Source organism: Malus domestica, chromosome 12, assembly GCF_042453785.1.
Source record: "Malus domestica chromosome 12, GDT2T_hap1".
NCBI lineage: Eukaryota > Viridiplantae > Streptophyta > Magnoliopsida > Rosales > Rosaceae > Malus > Malus domestica.
In genome coordinates, this window is record NC_091672.1 from 22,876,052 (window position 1) to 22,895,374 (window position 19,323).

Sequence of the window (19,323 nt, forward strand, 5' to 3'; positions counted from 1 at the left end):
GAAACTTTTCTGGGTCCTTGACGGTATAACGTTGACCGGTGCTCGGTAGTTTCGGGATTGGGGATTTGCAAGATCCAAGCCGCTGAGTAATCACGAAACTTCTAAGTACCGAAGTGTGGTATCGTCTTCACCTGCCTTATCTGTCTCATAGGTATATGTGGCATCTTCTCTGTAAGTACTTTTCCTCCATCCAAGGGTAGTATCTTTAACCGGTGGAGATGCATAAGGTAATGTATCAATTTGACTTGAAGCTTACTTGTAGTTTCAGGCTTGGTGAAACGCGATACAAGCCATGTAGTAGGAGTCCCCCAAATCGCCGAGCTAGGAGATTTGCCGAAAGAGGTGACAGACAAGGTAAGCAATCAGAGTTCTAAGCAATCAGTCCCAGATCAGAAGTTTGATTTCGAGTTCCGGCTGATTATTCTCATTCTCCCTATCTTGCATGCAGCAAAAAGGATAAAGATAAGAAAAAGGAAAAGAGATGATATGAGATACTTTTACTTTTGAAGAAGTAACTTTCCACATGCTTATTCTTGAACTGGGCTTGAGGATTTTCTGGTTTCCTCCAAAGTATAAGGCCGACTCAAGAATTTGAGGGTCAAAACAAGTCCATCAAATCTAAAATACGTTCAACCTTGATGATATGAAATACTTTTGCTGTTGAAAAAGTAGTGGATGTATCGGCACGTGTTCTGTTACGCTTGTCTCCACATGCTTCCTTGTATGCTTCTCACTTGTCCTATCTGTTCCTCATGCAGATGTGGTATATTCTCTAGAAGCATAAGATGTTGAAGATGAGTGCTCGAGAGCAATGCAAGGTAAGTAATCAGGCAAGGGGTTCCAGGCAGTCAGTTCCTGACTGGAAGCTTGATTCCAAGTGTTGACTGATTGCTCTCTTTCTCCTTATCTTACAGGTAAGAACAAGGGCAAAGAAAAAGCATGATATGAGATACTCTTGCTTTTGACCCTGATGATATGAGATACTCTTGCTCTAGTGTGGCTGGTTTGCATAGGTATTATTAAGGGGGAAGAAAGTTGAGTATTTCGAGAGGCTTCGTTGGGAGTGCTCTCTCATATATGAGGAAGGGTTGAGCATTTTTGCAGGTCTGCCTGTCCGTGGAGGATGGAGGTTGACATATATAGGAGTCTCCCTAACAACAAGTAGTAATGTTATTCCTTTACCCTTCTTGGTCATAGCAATGTAGTAGGAGCTGTAAGCTTCACGTGTTTTAACTTTATTAGAGCATTTTGAAAAAATGGTCTGTGGTATCTGAAAAGCTGATGTTGCGTGTGAAGATTGTAGACAAGCTTTATCCAAGGAAATTTGGCTTCGAAGTTCGGAGAGCGGTGCCTCTTCGATTTTTGAACAAGCAATCCTGTCGGGGATCTGGCTCTCGAGATTCAGAGAACGGTGCCTCTTCGATTTTTGAGAAAGCAATCCTATTGGGAGTCTGGCTCTTGAGTTTGGAGAATGGTGCCTCTTCTATTTTTAAGAAAGTAATCATGTTGGGAGTCTAGCTCTCGAGATTCGGAGGGCGGTGCCTCTTCGATTTTTGAGCAAGTAATCTTGTTAGGAGTCTGGCTCTCGAGATTCGAAGAGTGGTGCCTCTTCGATTTTTTAGCAAGCAATCTTGTTGGGAGTGTTTTCTCGAATGTGAGTAAAGGTTGGGCATTTTTGCTAGTCTGCCTTGCCACGAAGCACGGAGGTCGACACACATAGAGACTTTCTAGTTATCAAGCAGTGGTGCTGTTCCTTTACCCTTGTGGGTAATAGTAAGGTAGCTGGACCTTCAAAATTTATGTGTCTAAACTTTGTCAGAGATATTTGGCAAAGTTATCTGTGGTACCCGAGAAACTGATGTTGCGTGTGGAGAGTGGTGCCTCTTCGATTTTTGAACCAACGACCATGTTGCCCTTTCTTTTATAAGGGCACCAATTGTATGCAAGAAGTACATTCAGATAGTTATTACTTGTAGGAATTTTCCCCTTATTTTTATACTTCAAAGATTTATTGGACCTCATTTCTCCTTCATCATTTCTGAAAATGTCTGGCCCATCCGACCGTCATTTTAACTTGAACTTTGGTGAAGAGGCATCTATGTCTCCTCAAGACAACATACGACGCCCATCCTTCTTATCCCTTACTGGTCCTTTTACCGTTGGGGACTCTGTGATGAAGAATAATATGACCGCTGCGGTGGTGGCCAAGAACCTTCTCACTCCTAAATATAACAGACTACTTCCAAACGGTCTGATGAGTTGGTTGTGAAGGATTCTCTGGCTTTCAGTGTTCAGTGTGCAGGTTCTGTGTCTAATATGGCCCAACGCCTATTTGCTCGAACCCGCCAAGTTGAATCATTGGCTGCTGAAGTGATAAGTCTTAAATAGGAGATTAGAGAGCTCAAGCATAAGAATAAACAGTTGCACAGGCTCGCACATGACTATGCTACAAACATGAAGAGGAAGCTTGACTAGCTGCAGGAATCTGATAATCAGATTTTACTTGATCATCAGAGATTTGTGGGTTTGTTCCAAAGGCATTTATTGCCTTCGTCTTCTGAGGTTGTACCGAGTAATGAAGCTCCAAATGATCAAGCTCTGGTGCCTTCTCCTTCTGAGGTTCTGCCCAGTACTGAGGCTCCGAATGATCACCCTCCGGAGCCTTCTCTTTTTGGGGCTCTGCCGACTACTGAGATTTCTCCTGAGCAACCTTTATGAAGACTCCCTCTTGTTTATTTATTTTGATTCATGTATATGTACATACTTGTAACTTATTGGATATATCAATAAATAAGTTTTGCTTCATTTCAACGTATTGTGTTAAATACACCAAAGTCTTCTTCACTAAGTTCTTTGAATTTTTTCTTTTATTGAAGCTTGTATGTTGAAGCTTTGTGAGTGAAGCATGTATGTTGAGGTAGTGCTCCCTTAATTTCCCGAGTGAGGAAAACTTCTCGGTTGGAGACTTGAAAAATCCAAGTCAATAAGTGGTCATGAGACTTCCGAGTATCAAGGTGCATTAGCATATGGTAAGAGTCCCCCAAGTCTCCAGTTGAGGGAGTTGACGAATGAGGCATTTCCTTTCTAAGTGGTAGCCCAAAACTCCTCCTTCATATATTTGTTATGAAAGTTGTTAGGCCCAAAAAAGATGAGACCTAGGCAAATTTTATTTATTTTTTATTTATTTTTTCGAATTTCTGAATTTTCGAATTTTCGAATTTCAAATATATATTTAAGCTTTGTAGGTGAAGCTTTGTAGGTGAAGCTTTGAGGTTGAAGCTTTGTTGGATACCATGAATTGATTTTGCTTCACACTATCTTGATCAAGAGTGTGTGAAGCTTTTGTGTTGAAGCTTTGTAGGTGAAGCTTTTGTGGGTGAAGCTTTTGTAGGTGATTCTTTTGTGGGTCAAGCTTTTGAGGGTCAAGCTTTTGTAGGTGAAGCTTTTGTGGGTGAAGCTTTTGTGGGTGAAGCTTTTATAGGTCAAGCTTTTGTGGGTGAAGCTTTTGTAGGTGAAGCTTTTTGTGGGTGAAGCTTTTGTAGGTGAAGCTTTTGTGTTGAAGCTTTGTAGGTGAAGCTTTGGAGTTGAAGCTTTTGTTAAGTACCATGAATTGACTTTGCTTCACACTATCTTGATCAAGATAGTGTGAAGTTTTTGAGAATTTGTAGTTGTTTTCCATTGATGAAGCTTTTGTGGTGAAGCTTTGTTGGGTACCATGAATTGATTTTGCTTCACACTATCTTGATCAAGATAGTGTGAAGCTTTTAAGAATTTGTAGTTGTCCTCCATTGATGAAGCTTTGTTGAATTTTACTTTTTTTTTTTTTTTGGGAAAACTAGAAATTTGTTGAATTTCCCAATTTCCTTTTTTTGGGGGGGGGGAATTAGAAATTTGAAAATGTGGGAGAGACAACATATACAAATTTTGCTTCCACACTGTTGAGCAAGAGATTGTGATGCAAGCCACACCTTGTAGTAGTCGAAGGTTTGGATGAACCATATAAATTGAATTTGCTTCGAACAGTCTTGATCAATAGTATGTGAAGCTTTCTACGAGTTATAGTTGCCCTTCATTGATAAAGCTTTTGTTGGCACCATAAATTGGTTTTGCTTCACATTGTCTTGATCAAGAGTGTGTGAAGCTTTTGAGAATTGTTGTTGCCCTCCATTGATGAAGCTCTTGTTGGCACCATAAATTGGTTTTGCTTCACATTGTCTTGATCAAGAGTGTGTGAAGCTTTTAAAAATTGTGGTTGAACTCCTTTGATGAAGCTCTTGTTGGCATCATAAATTGGTTTTTCTTCACACTGTCTTGATTAAGAGTGTGTGAAACTTTTGAGAATTGTGGTTGCCCTCCATTGATGAAGCTCTTGTTGACACCATAAATTGGTTTTACTTCACACTGTCTTGATCAAGAGTGTGTGAAGCTTTTAAGAATTGTGGTTGCCCTCCATTGATGAAGCTCTTGTTGGCACCATAAATTGGTTTTGCTTCACACTATCTTGATCAAGAGTGTATGAAGCTTTTGAGAATTGTGGTTGCCCTCAATTGATGAAGCTCTTGTTGACACCATAAATTTGTTTTGCTTCACACTGTCTTGATCAAGAGTGTGTGAAGCTTTTGAGAATTGTAGTTGCCCTCCATTGATGAAGCTCTTGTTGGCACCATAAATTGGTTTTGCTTCACACTGTCTTGATCAAAAGTGTGTGAAGCTTTTGAGAATTATGGTTAAACTCCTTTGATGAAGCTCTTGTTGGCTCCATAAATTGGTTTTGCTTCACACTGTCTTAATCAAGAGTGTGTGAAGCTTTCTACAAGTTGTAGTGTTTGCATTGTTACAGAGGAGAAATGTCTGAAGCAGATGCAAGAGGGCTGCATAACTTGATCTTCGTATGCCATGCACTGAAGTTGTTGTTAGCTTGCTATAAGACTTTGTTGGTGACTATCACTCTTATTGGGCATAAGTGCTCCCCTAGTTGAGTTGTCAAGCTTTAGGGTTTTTAATTATTTGTGAATGCTAGGAGTTCACATGTACAAGTTGTACCACTCATCTTCTAGTAGGTGGAATGAATGGTGAGTTGCTTTTATCACTTGGTTGGTGGTACGAAAAGGTGAGTTCCTTCATCACCTTTCATCACATTTCATCACCTGGTTGGTGGCACGAGGATGAGTTCATTCTTCACCTGGTTGGTGGCATGAATGGCAAGTTGTCAAATGATATTAGAGTACGGGTTGTACATTTCATCACCTGGTTGGTGGCATGAAGGAGAGTACGGGTTGTACATTTCATCACCTGGTTGGTGGCATGAAGATGAGTTCTTTCTTCACCTGGTTGGTGGCATGAGTGGCAAGTTGCCAAATGATATTAGAGTACGAGTTGTACATTTCATCACCTGGTTGGGGGCATGAAGATGAGTTCCTTCTTCACCTGGTTGGTGGCATGAGTGGCAAATTGCTAAATGATATTAAAGTACAGGTTGTACATTTCATCACTTGGTTGGTGGCATGAAAGAGAGTACTGGTTGTACATTTCATCACCTGATTGGTGGCATGAAGGAGAGTACGGGTTGTACATTTCATCACCTGGTTTATGAGAATAAGGGCAAGGTGTCGAGGCACATTGTAGCAAGTGTCGAATGACACAAAGTATGTTGAACCCTTTCGAAGCACAGTTGGCTTATATATAATGTGTTGGAATGTATGATTAAACGAATATGCTGTGAAACTGTTTGTTTATTTGTATAGTCTCGTTGACATATACTTAGACTTTGTTTCATGTTGGAAGCATTCATGTTGAATCTTTGAACCCAAGTGTTTCAATGCTAGGAATGTAAGAGGATTAGGACCGAGTTGTCTAAATCACCTCTTTATTGAATTCATGCCAAATAGCCTTCGTTACATAGGATGCCGAACGGCTGAAGCTTAACACTTGTACAATGTGAGTTTACTTGTAATAGTACTTTAAGCGATCAGCGTTCCATGGATGGCCAAGGGTCTTGCCATCGAAGCTTCTAAGCTTATAGAAGCCAGGGTGACTGATGCCAACAACTTCAAACGGTCCATCTCAGTTTGGACTAAGTGTTCCTTCACTCGGGACTCTGTCGCAGAGTAATCTTTTCTTCAATACCCAATCCTCCACTTTGAAAGAACGAGGTTTGACCCTTGAGTCATAGTAGTTAGAGATGCGCTGCTTGTAGGCGACATTCCTCAAATGAGCCTGGTTTCTGTGTTCCTTGACTAGATCTAAGTTGAGGGTAAGTTGTTTATCATTTTCGCTTTGCACGTAGTTCTGGACTCAAAACATTGCTTGCTCAAGCTTAACTGGGACAACTGCCTCTGTACAAAAGGCAAGTGAGAATGGGGTTTCTCTTGTTGATGTCCGATACGAAGTGCGGTATGACCAAAGAACATGGGGTACAAATTCTGGCCAACAACCTTTAGCCTTGTCCAAGCTGGTTTTCATAGTTTGCTTGATTACTTTGTTGATGGCTTCGACTTGTCCATTAGACTGGGGATGAGTTGGGGAGGCAAAACATAAGTTGATGGTGAACTTAGAGCAGAACATCATGAACTTATTGTTGTCGAACTGTCGCCCGTTGTCAGTGACTATTGCATTTGGAATGCCGAATCTGCAAAGAATGTTCTTCCATACGAAGTCTTCTATTTTTGCCTCAGTAATGGTTGCCAAGGGTTTTTCTTCAGCCCACTTTATGAAGTAGTCAACTGCAACGATTGCATAGCGGACCTTGCCCTTCCCTGCAGGCATTAGGCTGATCAAATCAAGTCCCCATTGGGCCAAGGGCCAAGGGCTGATCATATGAGTGAGCGGCTCGGGAGAGGTGTAAGGAATAGTTGCGTAGCGTTGACATTTATCACATGAGCGAGATATTCTGATGGCATCTTGGTGGAGTGTTGGCCAGTAACATCCTTGGTGAAAAGCCTTGTGTGCTAGGGATCGTGATCCAACATGATCTCCGCATACTCCTTCATATATTTCCCAAAAGACAATTTCCGCCTCCGCGAGCGTAAGGCATCTTAGGTATGGTATGTTAAAACCCCGTTTGTAGAGTTGGTCATTAATGATCAAGTAACGGGTAGCCTTGTATCAAATCTGCTTAGCTTGGACTTTGTCATTTGGAATGGTGCCATGAGCAAGGAATCTATAAATCGGGGTAATCCAACTATCCCCCTGTTGTAAGTTGCACACTTCCGCAGCCATGGTGCTTGGTACTGCCAAAAATTCAACTTGACGCAAGGCGAGCCAAAGCATCTGCATGACTGTTTGCCGCTCGAGGAATTTGGGTGATCTGGTAGTGAAAATGCTTAAGCACCAATTGTGTTTGTGCCAGATATGCTGCCATGGAGCTATCCTTAGCGTCAAAGTTGTTGGTGACCTGGTTAACCACCAATTGGGAGTCACTAAAGATATCAATTTGTTTAACCCTAAAGTGTTTAGCCAAATGTAAGCCTGCTAGGAAGGTTTCATATTCGGCCTCATTATTCGACGCATTGAATTTGAAACGAAAAGCATACTCCATCGCCACTTTGTCAGGGGTCGTAAGGACTAGTCCTGCTCCACAATCCTGTTGGTTGGACGAGCCATCAACATATAGACTCCATACTGGGACTGTTGGTTCTATTTTCCGAGCTTCCGAGGGTAATGAAACCACTTCTTTAGGCGTAGAAACAATGTCAACAGGATATGTAAAGTCAACGATGAAGTCTGCCACTAATTGGCCCTTCTCAGCTGGCTTTGGTTGGTAGGAGATGTAAAACTCACCCAATGCTATCACCTATTTGATCATTCACAGGACTTTGGAGTATATGTCGAAGAGGATGATTAGTAAGCACAATGATGGAGTGTGCTTGGAAGTAAAGGCGAAGTTTTCGAGCAGACATGACCACTGCTAGAGCCAATTTCTCATTGTTGGAGTATCGTGTCTCCGCATCTTGTAAGGCATTGCTAGCGTAGTAGACAGGCCGTTCGACATTACCATCCTTTTGAATGAGAACAGAACTTACTGCTGAAGCCGATATTGACAGATAGATAATTAGAGTGTCACCAACCTCAGGTTTAGAGAGCAGATGGGCTGTACTCATGTAGTCTTTGAGGTTCTTGAATGCCTCAGCACATTCATCAGTCCATGTAATGTACTTCTTACATCCCTTAAGTGCTTTGAAGAAATAAGCACATCTGTCTGTGGCTTTAGAGATGAACCTAGTTAAGGCTGCCACCTTGCCAGTAAGGCTCTGGATGTCTTTTGAAGTTACCGGTACCTTCATGTCAAGGGCTGCTTTGATCTTCTCAGGATTAGCCTCAATGCCTCGTTGGCTTATCATGAAGCCTAAGAATTTGCCAGAGCCTACGCCGAAGGCACATTTGTTGGGGTTCAACCTCATTCGATACCTCTTCAGAATGGTGAAAGTTTCAGATAGGTTAGTGATGTGTTGGTCAGCATGTTTGCTCTTAACTAGCATATCATCAACGTAAACTTCCATGTTCTTCCCAATCTGTTCAGCTAACATTGAATTGACCAGTCTCTGATAAGTCGCTCCTGCATTTTTTAGGCCGAATGGCATGACTTTATAGTAATATTGTCCCCTGTCAGTAGTGAAGGTTGTGTGTTCTTGGTCCAGAGGGTTCATGAGGATTTGGTTGTATCCTGAGTAAGCATTCATGAATCTCAAAAGTTCACACCCCGCCATAGAGTCTATAAGGCTGTCTATGAGAGGAAGAGGAAAGCTATCCTTCGGGCATCCTTTGTTTAGGTCGGTGTAATCGACACATATTGTCCACAAGACCTTTTGGAGCAGGAGACTTTCTTTGGTCGGATTTTTCTTAACAATGACCACATTTGCTACCCATGTTGGGTAATTGACTTCGCGGACGAAGCCTATGCCTTTAAGTTTTTCAACTTCTGCCTTCATTGCTTCGTATCGTTCAGCGTTATAAGATCTTCTCTTCTGTTTGACCGGCTTGGTCTTGGGGTCAATACTCAAGCGATGACATATGATATTGGGAGAGATGTTTGGCATGTCCTTGTATGACCAGGCGAAGACCTCAGTGTTCTCTTGCAAAAAATAAATCAATGCCAACCGAATGGGTGGTAACAAGGTGGTGCCAATCTTCACCATGTGATCAAGATAATCTTTTGAGATAGAAACCTTCTCCAACTCTTCAGCGGGTTGTGCTTGCTGGGTGACAGAGTCATCTCGAGGATCGTCGGGTTGACTGTTACCACCTTTAAGATCCAAGTTGGCTTAGTTCGGGCTGGTCTTTATGACTTGGTCATGTATAGAAAGGGTTTCCTTGGGCACAAGCAGGTGATGTTGCTTGACCGAAGTGTTGTAACATAATCGTGCACTAAGTTGATCTCCTCTGATGTAACCATTGCCATAAGGGGTTGGAAATTTCATCAACAACATATGTGTGGATACCGTGGCCTTGAGATCATTGATGCGTATGCGTCCAAATATGACATTGTATGTCGTTCGGCAATCAACCACCAGGAAGTTAGTGGTAATGGTAACTGTGTAAGGGCTTGTACCAATGGTGAAAGGTAAGTGTATGCTCCCTAAAGGTTGCACGATATCACCAGAGAAGCTTATCAGAGGAGAAATCGAGCGATGGAGCAAGTGTTCAGCTACATTAAGTGCCCTGAAAGCTTTAGCAAACATGATATTGATCGAAGCCCCCGTGTCTACCAGGATTCGTCGTATTTCAAAGTTGGCTATGTGAGCTTCCACGATCAGTAGGTCATTGTGAGGGTAGATGATACCTCTTTCTTCCTCAGGGTAGAAACATATTAGATCCCAGTTAGGCTTTTGATACTTGCCTCCCCTGATGTCTTCCACATGAAATACTTGGTGACCAGGCCTTAAAGCTCGTTCGCTGTTTTTCATGGCTCTGTTGGAAGATTCAGATATGGGTGTGTCACCGCTTATGGAATAAATCACATTCACTTGGCGTTGGTTACGATTATCCCTTGAAAGATGAAGGAGGAATTGATTAATTTTTCCTTCACACACCAAAGCTTCAATATGATCACGAATGGTGATACACTTCTCGCTGTCATGGCCGTTATACTCGTGGTAGTAGCAAAATGTGCCCGTGTTCTTCGTGGGCTTGTAACCCGACTGCCTCGATATTGGCTTCGGTATCAGGTGTGCTATGCTGGGGTAAATGGCCATGCATGTGGCGTTCAAAGGTGTGTATGTCTCATACCTCAGAGTAGGGCATGTCCTGACACGTGCTTGGCCCACTGTGTTGACTGCCTGGGGGCGGGCATTATCGTTGCCATACCCTTGGTTATCGCGATAGTGTCTCTTACTCTTTTTACTAAAATGAGACTGGTGAGGATGGAAATCTTTCCTTTTTCCTTGAGGTTGATATGTCTGTTAACTTGGCGAAGTATTAAGTAAGGCAGGGGAAGGCAATGTTGTTGTTTGGAAGGTCGAGATCTTTTCATTTGGTTGGATCTGGCTTCCACTCCCTACTTGCTGATAAGGGGTGGCTGTGGGGGGTTTCCCTTGACAGCGGAGGCATGGTTGTAAGCATGTGCCATCACCTCAGAGTAAGTCTTCCAAGTGTTGGCATTGATCATGGACTTGAAGAAACAATCACGTAGGCCTGCCGTGAAGGCTTTGAGGGCGGTCTTGTCGTCCGTCTCGGCACAATGGGAATACTCATGGCTGAAGCGGCCAGCATACATACGTAATGACTCGTCTAGCTTTTGGTGAATAGTGTACAAGTCATCCGCAAAGTGCAAGCGATCGGTCTGGAAAATGTGTTGAGAAACAAACAGTTTCCTTAATTTCTCTAATGAGTCTACCGTCTCAGGTGGAAGACGGCAATACCAGTTTAGAGCTCCGCCAGAGAGGGTGGAGGGGAAGAGAAGACATCGCTCTTCATCGGTGTGCATCTGGTATGCCATGGTGGACTCAAAGAGGTTAAAGTGTTCAATCAGGTCCTCCTTTCCAATATAGAGTAGCAAGCCAAGCTTCTGTTTTGTCTTTGCTTGGAGGGGGTGTCGATGATCCTCCTTGTAAGAGGGCCAGGCCTAGGTTGGTTCCAATCAGGTATCCAGCTTGTCGTTCGGCCTTCAACTTGTTTACTTCCTTAAGAAGCTGTAGGACAAGAAGGTCATGTCTAAAATTCAATCATAATTAGCTAATCTTACCTCTCTTGTGTCTCAGGTTGTAATTGGGTCAAAACCACAAGAAAATCAAGTTTGCACCGTTTGCTCCATCCAAGGGCATCCATCCAAGAAGTGCCCTCAGTTAATTAAGAATGGTGGATGGGAATCTGCCAATGCTATTGAATTCCAAGGCCAAAATCAAACCAAATACGATCCATACTCGAACACATATAACCCCGGATGGAGAGATCACCCTAATATGAAGTGGAGAGAGCCCCAACAACATGCACAACAAGGGGGATTTTGGCAAAACCCCCCTAGGTTTCCACGACCCCATCAACAAAATCAACCACTTTCGGCCCAATCTAGAACAGGGTTCGCCTATGGATAATGATCAATTTTTTCAATTGCTAACCAATGTGGCGTATGGCATGCAAAATCAAGCCAAGGAGGTGGAAGATTTGAAGAAACAAATGGGACAAATGGCTGAATTCATTGGGCAATTCAGTAAAGAACAAGGTAAGTTGCCAAATGTGAATCCGAATGGAGGATTCGAATCTGCCACAGCCATCATGTTGCGTAGTGGAAAAGAAGTTGGAAATGAGTCCGACACTCCCAAATCTACCCAAAAAAGGATGAAAAGCTGCAAAACGAGGGAGGGAGCACTAGCACACCCACGGCAAGGGTGAAACAACCCTTGTCGCAAGCCCGTATCATTCCTAATTCAGCCAAACAAGGTAAGTTGAATTCAAATTCACTTAATACTAATCTGACCAAAGTTCCTTTTCCTCGTAGATTCATGCAATCAAAGAAGGATGAGAATGAGAATGACATTCTAGAAACATTCCGGAAAGTGCAAGTAAACATTCCACTCCTTAAGGCAATTAAACAAGTCCCGAAATATGCCAAATTTCTTAAGGAGCTGTGCACAACCAAGAGAAGAATGTCGAAGAAAGAGGTAGTTAAGGTAAGTGAAAATGTTTCAGCCGTATTGCAATGTAAACAGCCTACTAAATGCAAAGATCCCAGTAGTTTTACGATTCCTTGTAGAATTGGCACTACTCGGTTTGAACATGCACTGCTTGACTTAAGTGCATTTATAAATGTCATGCCTTATTCTATTTACGAATCTATGAATTTGGGTGAATTGAAAAAGGATGGTGTGATCATACAATTGGTTGATCGTTCTAACGCTTATCCAAAATGAGTATTGGATGATGTTTTAGTGCAGGTGAACCATTTGATCTTCCCGGCTGATTTTTACGTTTTAGACATGGAAGATTCAGCTCATTCCACCTCTTTGCTGATTCTCCTTGGTAGGCTATTCATGAAGACAGCCCGTACAAAGATTGATGTGTTCAATGGCACTTTGACGATGGAATTCGATGGGGAAGTTATCGATTTTAATATTTCTGAAACTATGAGATATCCCGTTGATGACCATTCATGTTTTTCTATTGATATCATTGATTCTTTGGCGTAGGAGTATCTTAAGGAACTGAACAAGGATGCCCTTGAAATAGCCATTACCAAGGGCATAGAACCAAAAAACCAAATCATTGGAGCAATACAATCCCACGGCCAGATTGAGGACCCCAATGTCGTGCCCTTTAATGAGGAAGTTGTGGAGGTTGTGGCTGCCCTTAAGCCACTTCCATGACAATATGGTAGGTTCCAATCTCAATTTCAAGTTCAGTTTCCACTAAGATGTTACCTTCTGTTATTCAGGCACCCTCTCTTGAACTTAAGCCGTTGCCGGACCATTTAAAGTATGTGTTTTTAGGAGATGACGAGACATTGCCCATCATTGTTTCTTCAATTCTCACGGCAATTGAGGAAGAGAAACTTGTGAGGGTGTTGCGTGAGTACAAAACAGCCATAGGGTGGACCTTGGTCGACATTAAAGGAATTAGCCCCACCACTTGCATGCACCGAATACTTCTTGAGGAGGGGACTAAACCATCCCGAGAGGCTCAACGTCGTCTCAATCCTCCAATGATGGAAGTTGTGAAGAAGGAAATAATCAAGCTCTTAGATTGTGGAGTGATCTATCCTATTTCCGATAGCCGTTGGATTTCACCAATTCAAGTCGTTCCCAAGAAGTCTGGAGTTACTATTGTCAAGAATGAAGAGAACGAGTTGGTGCCTACATAAATTCAAACTGGATGGTGAGTTTGTATTGACTATAGGAAGCTAAACGCCACAATAAGGAAAGATCACTTGCCATTCATCGACCAAATGCTTGAAAGGTTAGCTGGTCATGCTTTTTATTGTTTTCTTGATGGATATTCTAGATATAACCAAATTGTGATAGCCCAGGATGATCAAGAGAATACCACATTCACGTGTCCCTTTGGAACGTTTGTTTATCGTCACATGCCATTCGGCCTATGCAACGCACCTGCCACTTTCCAAAGGTGTATGGTAAGTATATTCTCCGATTATGTTGAGAAGATCATTGAGGTATTTATGGATGATTTCAGTGTATTTGGGGATTCTTTTGATAATTGTTTGGATCATCTGACCTTGATCTTGAAACGATGTATTGAAACTAACCTTGTGTTGAATTGGAAAAAAATGTCATTTTATGGTTAAACAAGGTATAGTTTTAGGCCATATCGTTTCAGAAAAAGGAATTGAAGTAGATAAATCAAAAATAGACCTTGTACGTCACTTACCCTCTCCCACTTCGGTTAGAGAGGTTCGTTCGTTTCTTGGCCATGCAGGGTTCTATAGGCGTTTCATCAAGGACTTTTCCAAGATTTCCAACCCCATTTGCCGATTTCTTCAGAAAGATATGCCCTTCAAGTTTGATGAGGAGTGTGAATCGACATTCACCCAACTCAATGAGAAGCTAACTTCGGCCCCTATCATTGTTCCTCCCGATTGGAGCCTTCCTTTCGAGCTTATGTGCGATACATCCGACTATGCATTAGGCGCTATTTTGGGGCAAAGAAAAGACAAGCAGCTGCATGTTATATATTATGCCTCTCGGACTCTCAATGATGCCCAATTGAACTATTCCACAACAGAAAAAGAACTTCTAGCTGTTGTCTTTGCTTTAGATAAATTTTGATCTTACTTAATTGGAACTAAAGTGATTGTTTATACTAATCATGCAGCTTTGAAGTACTTACTAACGAAGAATGAAGCAAAACCTAGGCTCATTCGTTGGATGCTTCTTCTTCAAGAGTTTGACATCGAAATACGAGACAAGAAAGGAAGCGAGAATGTGGTGGCTGACCACTTAAGCCGAATGGTCCATGAGGAGCATGAGCATGCCGTGCCTATCCCTGAAACTTTCCCCGATGAGCAGCTGCTGTCCATTGAGGTAAGTGAACCATGGTATGCCGATCTAGTGAATTACTTAGTGTCGAGACAAGTTCCAAGCACTCTCACCAAGCACCAATGTGACAAACTTCGAAAAGATGCACGATTCTACGTTTGGGATGATCCCTATTTGTGGAAGTATTGCTCTGATCAGATTTTGGGTAAATATGTGCATGATTGTGAATTTCTTTCGATTCTAAGATTTTGTCATACTTATGCTTGTAGTGGACATTTTGGCACTTAAATAACGGCATTAAAGGTTCTTGAATGTGGATTTTATTGGCCCACTTTGTTTAAAGATGCTAGAACTTATTGTCTAACGTGTGATCGTTGCCAAAGAACGGGAAATATAGGTACCAAGGATCAAATGCCGAAGCAACCCCTATCATTTGTTGAAATTTTTTACGTTTGGGGTATTGATTTTATGGGTCATTTCCCTCCATCTTATGGTTTCACTTATATCTTGCTAGTTGTTGATTATGTTTCGAAATGGGTGGAAACAAAAGCCACCCGTATTAACGATTCTAAGGTGGTTGCAGATTTCGTGAAAACTAACATTTTTGCTAGGTTTGGAATGCCTAGAGTTCTAATCAGTGATGGACGCTCCCATTTTTGTAATCGAACCATTGAGGCTTTGCTCAAGAAGTACAATGTTACGCATAAGGTTTCAACACCTTATCATCCTCAAACCAATGGGCAAGCCGAGGTTTCAAATAAGGAGATCAAGCACGTTTTAGAGAAAACCTTGGGGCCAACAAGGAGGGATTGGAGCTTGCGCTTGGACGATGCATTGTGCGCTTATCGTACGGCCTACAAAACTCCCCTAAGCATGTCCCCGTTTCGGCTCATCTATGGTAAACCATGTCATTTGCCCGTCGAGTTAGAGCACAAGGAACATTGGGCTGTGAAGACCTTCAACATGGATCTAGATGCCGCCGGAGTTCATAGAAAGCTCCAATTGAATGAACTCGAGAAGATTAGGCATGAAGCTTACGAGAATGCTCGGATTTACAAGGATAAGACCAAGGTGTATCATGACAAGATGCTTTGTACAAAGACATTCTCCAAGGGGTAGAAAGTGATCCTCTTTGATTCTCGCCTTCGGTTATTCCCCGGTAAGTTACATTCTAAGTGGATTGAACCCTTTGTTGTTACTAATGTTTTTCCTCATGGTGCAATCCAAGTCCAAAGCTTAAAAACTGGCCACGAGTTCAAAGTGAATGGGCATCGTTTGAAGCCCTATTACGACCTGTTTGAGGAGCATGTGGTGGAGGAACTCCCCCTCCATGCCGTGGGCTCCAAGAAAGCTTGAAGGATGGTATTCGTCCGGCTGCACGACGTTAAAGCAAGCTCTTCGTGGGAGGCAACCCATGCCAATAAAAGAACACCTAGACTCGGCTCCAAATCCAAATTTGCTTTCTTTCAACCTTTCTCCTTACTGCCTTTATCTTTCAATGTTTATTTGTTGCTTGTTTAATTGTGTTTCTGTGAGTTTATGTTTGAAACATTGAGGACAATGTTTGATTTAAGTGTGGAGGGGGGGTAAATAAGTGTTTTTGATGCAAATTTGTGGGTTTTATTCACCTATCACTTCCAATGTTGTTTCTCACTGTTTTCAAGTGTTTTTAGTGTGTTTTGAAGCTTTTTAATGTGTTTTGACATAAAAATCCGAAAATCTCATAAAATTTTGAAAAATTGTTTTGAAAAACCCAAAAATAGTTGTTTTTGTGTGTTTGTTTATGTCTTAAGGTACCTTCCAACACAATGATGAGGATTTGGTTTTTAATTGCATGACTGTTAAAAAAAGTTATACACATGGATAGAAGTCTGATTCACTCTTTGGTTTATGCTTGGTTGTGGTTATAACTTATGAATTCACATGCAATCATAAAGAAAAGAATCAGTTTTTGTAACATGCTTGAAGGAAGAAACTCAAATTAACTCTACAACCTTGTGAGACTTGAGCCTAAACGTTCTTTGGAGAGTTAATAATCTGTGCGGTGTTGTTTTCTAAAGTCGTTGCATGATCTTATTATTCTTTGCTTGGTTGCTACTTAGAAGGCGTTTCATCATTTAGTTCCAAATGCTAGAACTCATGCCCGTTTCATTCAAAGCATGCTATTGATTTGCATAACACATATTCAAGATGAAGTTGTGTAGTGACCACCAAAGCCAAATTGGTGTGCCCTTATTTCATTATGTGTTTAAGTTTAACCCCGTTGAGCCTTGTAAAGCCTATGTTCTTTGTTAACCCACACTATCCTTACCTAGCCTAGTTTAGGACCATCCATACCCTTGTTCTTGAAGCATAGTAAAGCATGACTTAAAATGATTTCCTTTTTTATCAATGTATTGCAGAAAGCAAGTGTGGGGGAAGTGATTCTTGTGTGTGTGTATGTACCAAAGTCTTAAAAGAGGCACGGGTAGAAAAGAAAAGGAAAAGAAAAATTCGTGGAAAATAGAAGAAAAAAAAAGTTGTGAAAAAAAAATGAAGAAGAGTTGAAAATAAGTGAGAATTAACTCACATGTGTTGGTTGTTGAAAAAATGGTCCAAAAAGTTGAATTCGGCCCTAAGTGTTGCATGAATCTTCCCCTTGTGTTTAACAGTTAATTTCTACATTCTAAAGTGAATTCCAAGTATCGATTTCATTACTTTGCTTGCTATTGTTTTAAGAACGTTTGTAATCCCTATCCTTTCTTTGTTAGCCATTACCCCCAAGCCCTGTTACAACCCTTGACTTCAATTTTGAGTGTTTTGTGTTTTAATTTGTGGAGTTTGAAATGGGTATGAGCATATGGTGTCACTGGCTCTCACATCTAAGTAGTAGCATTCCATTCATGAGATCATATTTAAACATGCTTAATAACTCCAGAAAATTGCTTTCTTTGTTTCACACATATGTGAGTACTAGTTTTCATGTTTACATCAATCTTCTCACATATAACTATAGTGTAGGGTGTGTAATCAGAAAATGTGAGTGAAAATAAAGAGTATCTTGTAAGGAATTGAGCAAATTCTCTAAGGCATGTTGCAACATTCAAAACATCGTTTTAATTGGTTAAATGTGAACTAGTAAGTGGTGACCGTGATTAAGTATGTGCTCAAGTGTGAAGATGACTAAAATATGTGGGAATGATTATCTTTAACATGTCATGTGCATTGGAAATCACTGAGGTAAATGTTGGAAGGATTAGAGTGTGTTTTGTTTACTTTGTTTTGTTGTGTTTGTTTTGTTTTGCTCAAGGACTAGCAAAAGCTAAGTGTGGGGGTATTCCTTCTTTCGTTGCTTCGCACCAAGTGCAAGAGGGGTGTCATTCTGTGTGTTGTGGCTTCCTTCGGTCCCCATGTTGGAAAGGGATGCCTGGTCAAAAGAGAGTGTACGAATGGTGGAAACCAGCTTAACAAAACTGAAGAGAGTGGGAATAAGTGTCGTTCCTACAGACCGCGCCAAATGTTGATGCACAAAATCAGTGAGGACTTTGGTACAACAGAAAGTGTTAAGTTTGTGACCTTCGCTAGATTGCTTCGGTCACTAGTATGGATAAGTATGTAAATGGATAGAGATAGGGAAGCAAACACAAGATGTACGTGGTTCACCCAGATTGACTACGTCCACGGAGTAGAGGAGTTCTAATTAATTGTGAAGGGTTTACATAAGTACATAGGTTCAAGCTCTCTTTTAGTGAGCACAAGTGAATGATTTAGTACAAATGACATTAGGAAATATTGTGAAAGAATGGTCTCCTTTTATAGAAGAGATTTTCTAGCTTTGTTTTGACATTGACACGTGTCGTGTTGTGATTGGCTTCCGATGTTGACACATGTCGCGCTATGATTGGCTTCTGATGTCGACACGTGTCACGATGTGATTGGCCTCCTGGTTGGAGGGAAACTCTTCTGGTTGGAGGGAAACTCTTTTGGATCCTTGACGGTATAACGATAACCAGTGCTCGATAGTTTCGGGATTGGTCAAGTATGGTAAAAACACATTCAATATTTCATTCATAATTCTCACTTGAGAAGGAGGAGACCTAATTAAATAGAAGTTCAGGAAACTACAACCCAAAATACGTAAATGGGCTTATTATACTTAAACGGGTTAGGCCCAATAGGATAGGAAGCTAACAGGTTGCTACCAATTGTACGAAAGTGGTACGTAAAGTTGCAACATAAAAATTGGTAATTGGTAGTGATGATAGGCTTCAGATCAACACAAGAAGACTTTTTTCATTCTCGAACGCTTTGTTCTTCCTCACTCTCCATACACAGTAGATTGTGCCAGCAAAAGTCATCTTCTGTAGGGTAATAGCAAGGGATATACCCCTCCACGCGAAACCATCCCACGCTATGATTTGGTCCACATGATACTGAACAAGGGAACTCCACAATTAATCAAAACCTGCCTCCAGATTCCCTCACTGAACGGGAAATCGAAAAAAGGGTTGAGTATGAGTATGAGTGTATAGCTTTAATCTTTAGTTCAGCGAGACAGAAAGCAAAATTAGCATAGCTGGAGGGGAAGAAATAATGACCCTCTTTAAGGTAGCAATCTGCCAATAGTAGGTAACAGCCAACCATAGAATAAAACTCATTCTGTCAATACTATACCACACTACGCGGTAACTTCATGTTTAGACATTCATTTTCTCCCATGTTTAGCTGTCAGATGGGGTCGTTAGTCACCGTATAACATCTGAACCATTAGAATTAGAGGCATGCCAATTCCAAAGACCGCCTTGGAATATTGCTACTATCATGGTGATATGATTTTTAACGTCTATGCAAATAGGGTCAAAATCACATGAAATACTTGCAAGAATACAAGGATGTTGTAATATAGATGCTCATGCAAGGT

The 19,323-nt window shown here is 41.4% G+C and overlaps 1 protein-coding gene across 1 annotated transcript; it reads left to right on the forward strand.

Annotated features, from left to right (window-relative positions):
- Positions 1–11,520: 11,520 nt before the first annotated feature.
- Positions 11,521–15,542, forward strand: LOC139189883 (uncharacterized). The gene is made up of 8 exons (XM_070809141.1): positions 11,521–11,816; positions 11,933–12,104; positions 12,621–12,767; positions 12,866–13,275; positions 13,432–13,679; positions 14,260–14,468; positions 14,693–14,726; positions 14,938–15,542. Exons 1-8 carry the CDS (start codon positions 11,521–11,523, stop codon positions 15,540–15,542), a joined length of 2,121 nt encoding a protein of 706 aa, XP_070665242.1.
- Positions 15,543–19,323: the final 3,781 nt, after the last annotated feature.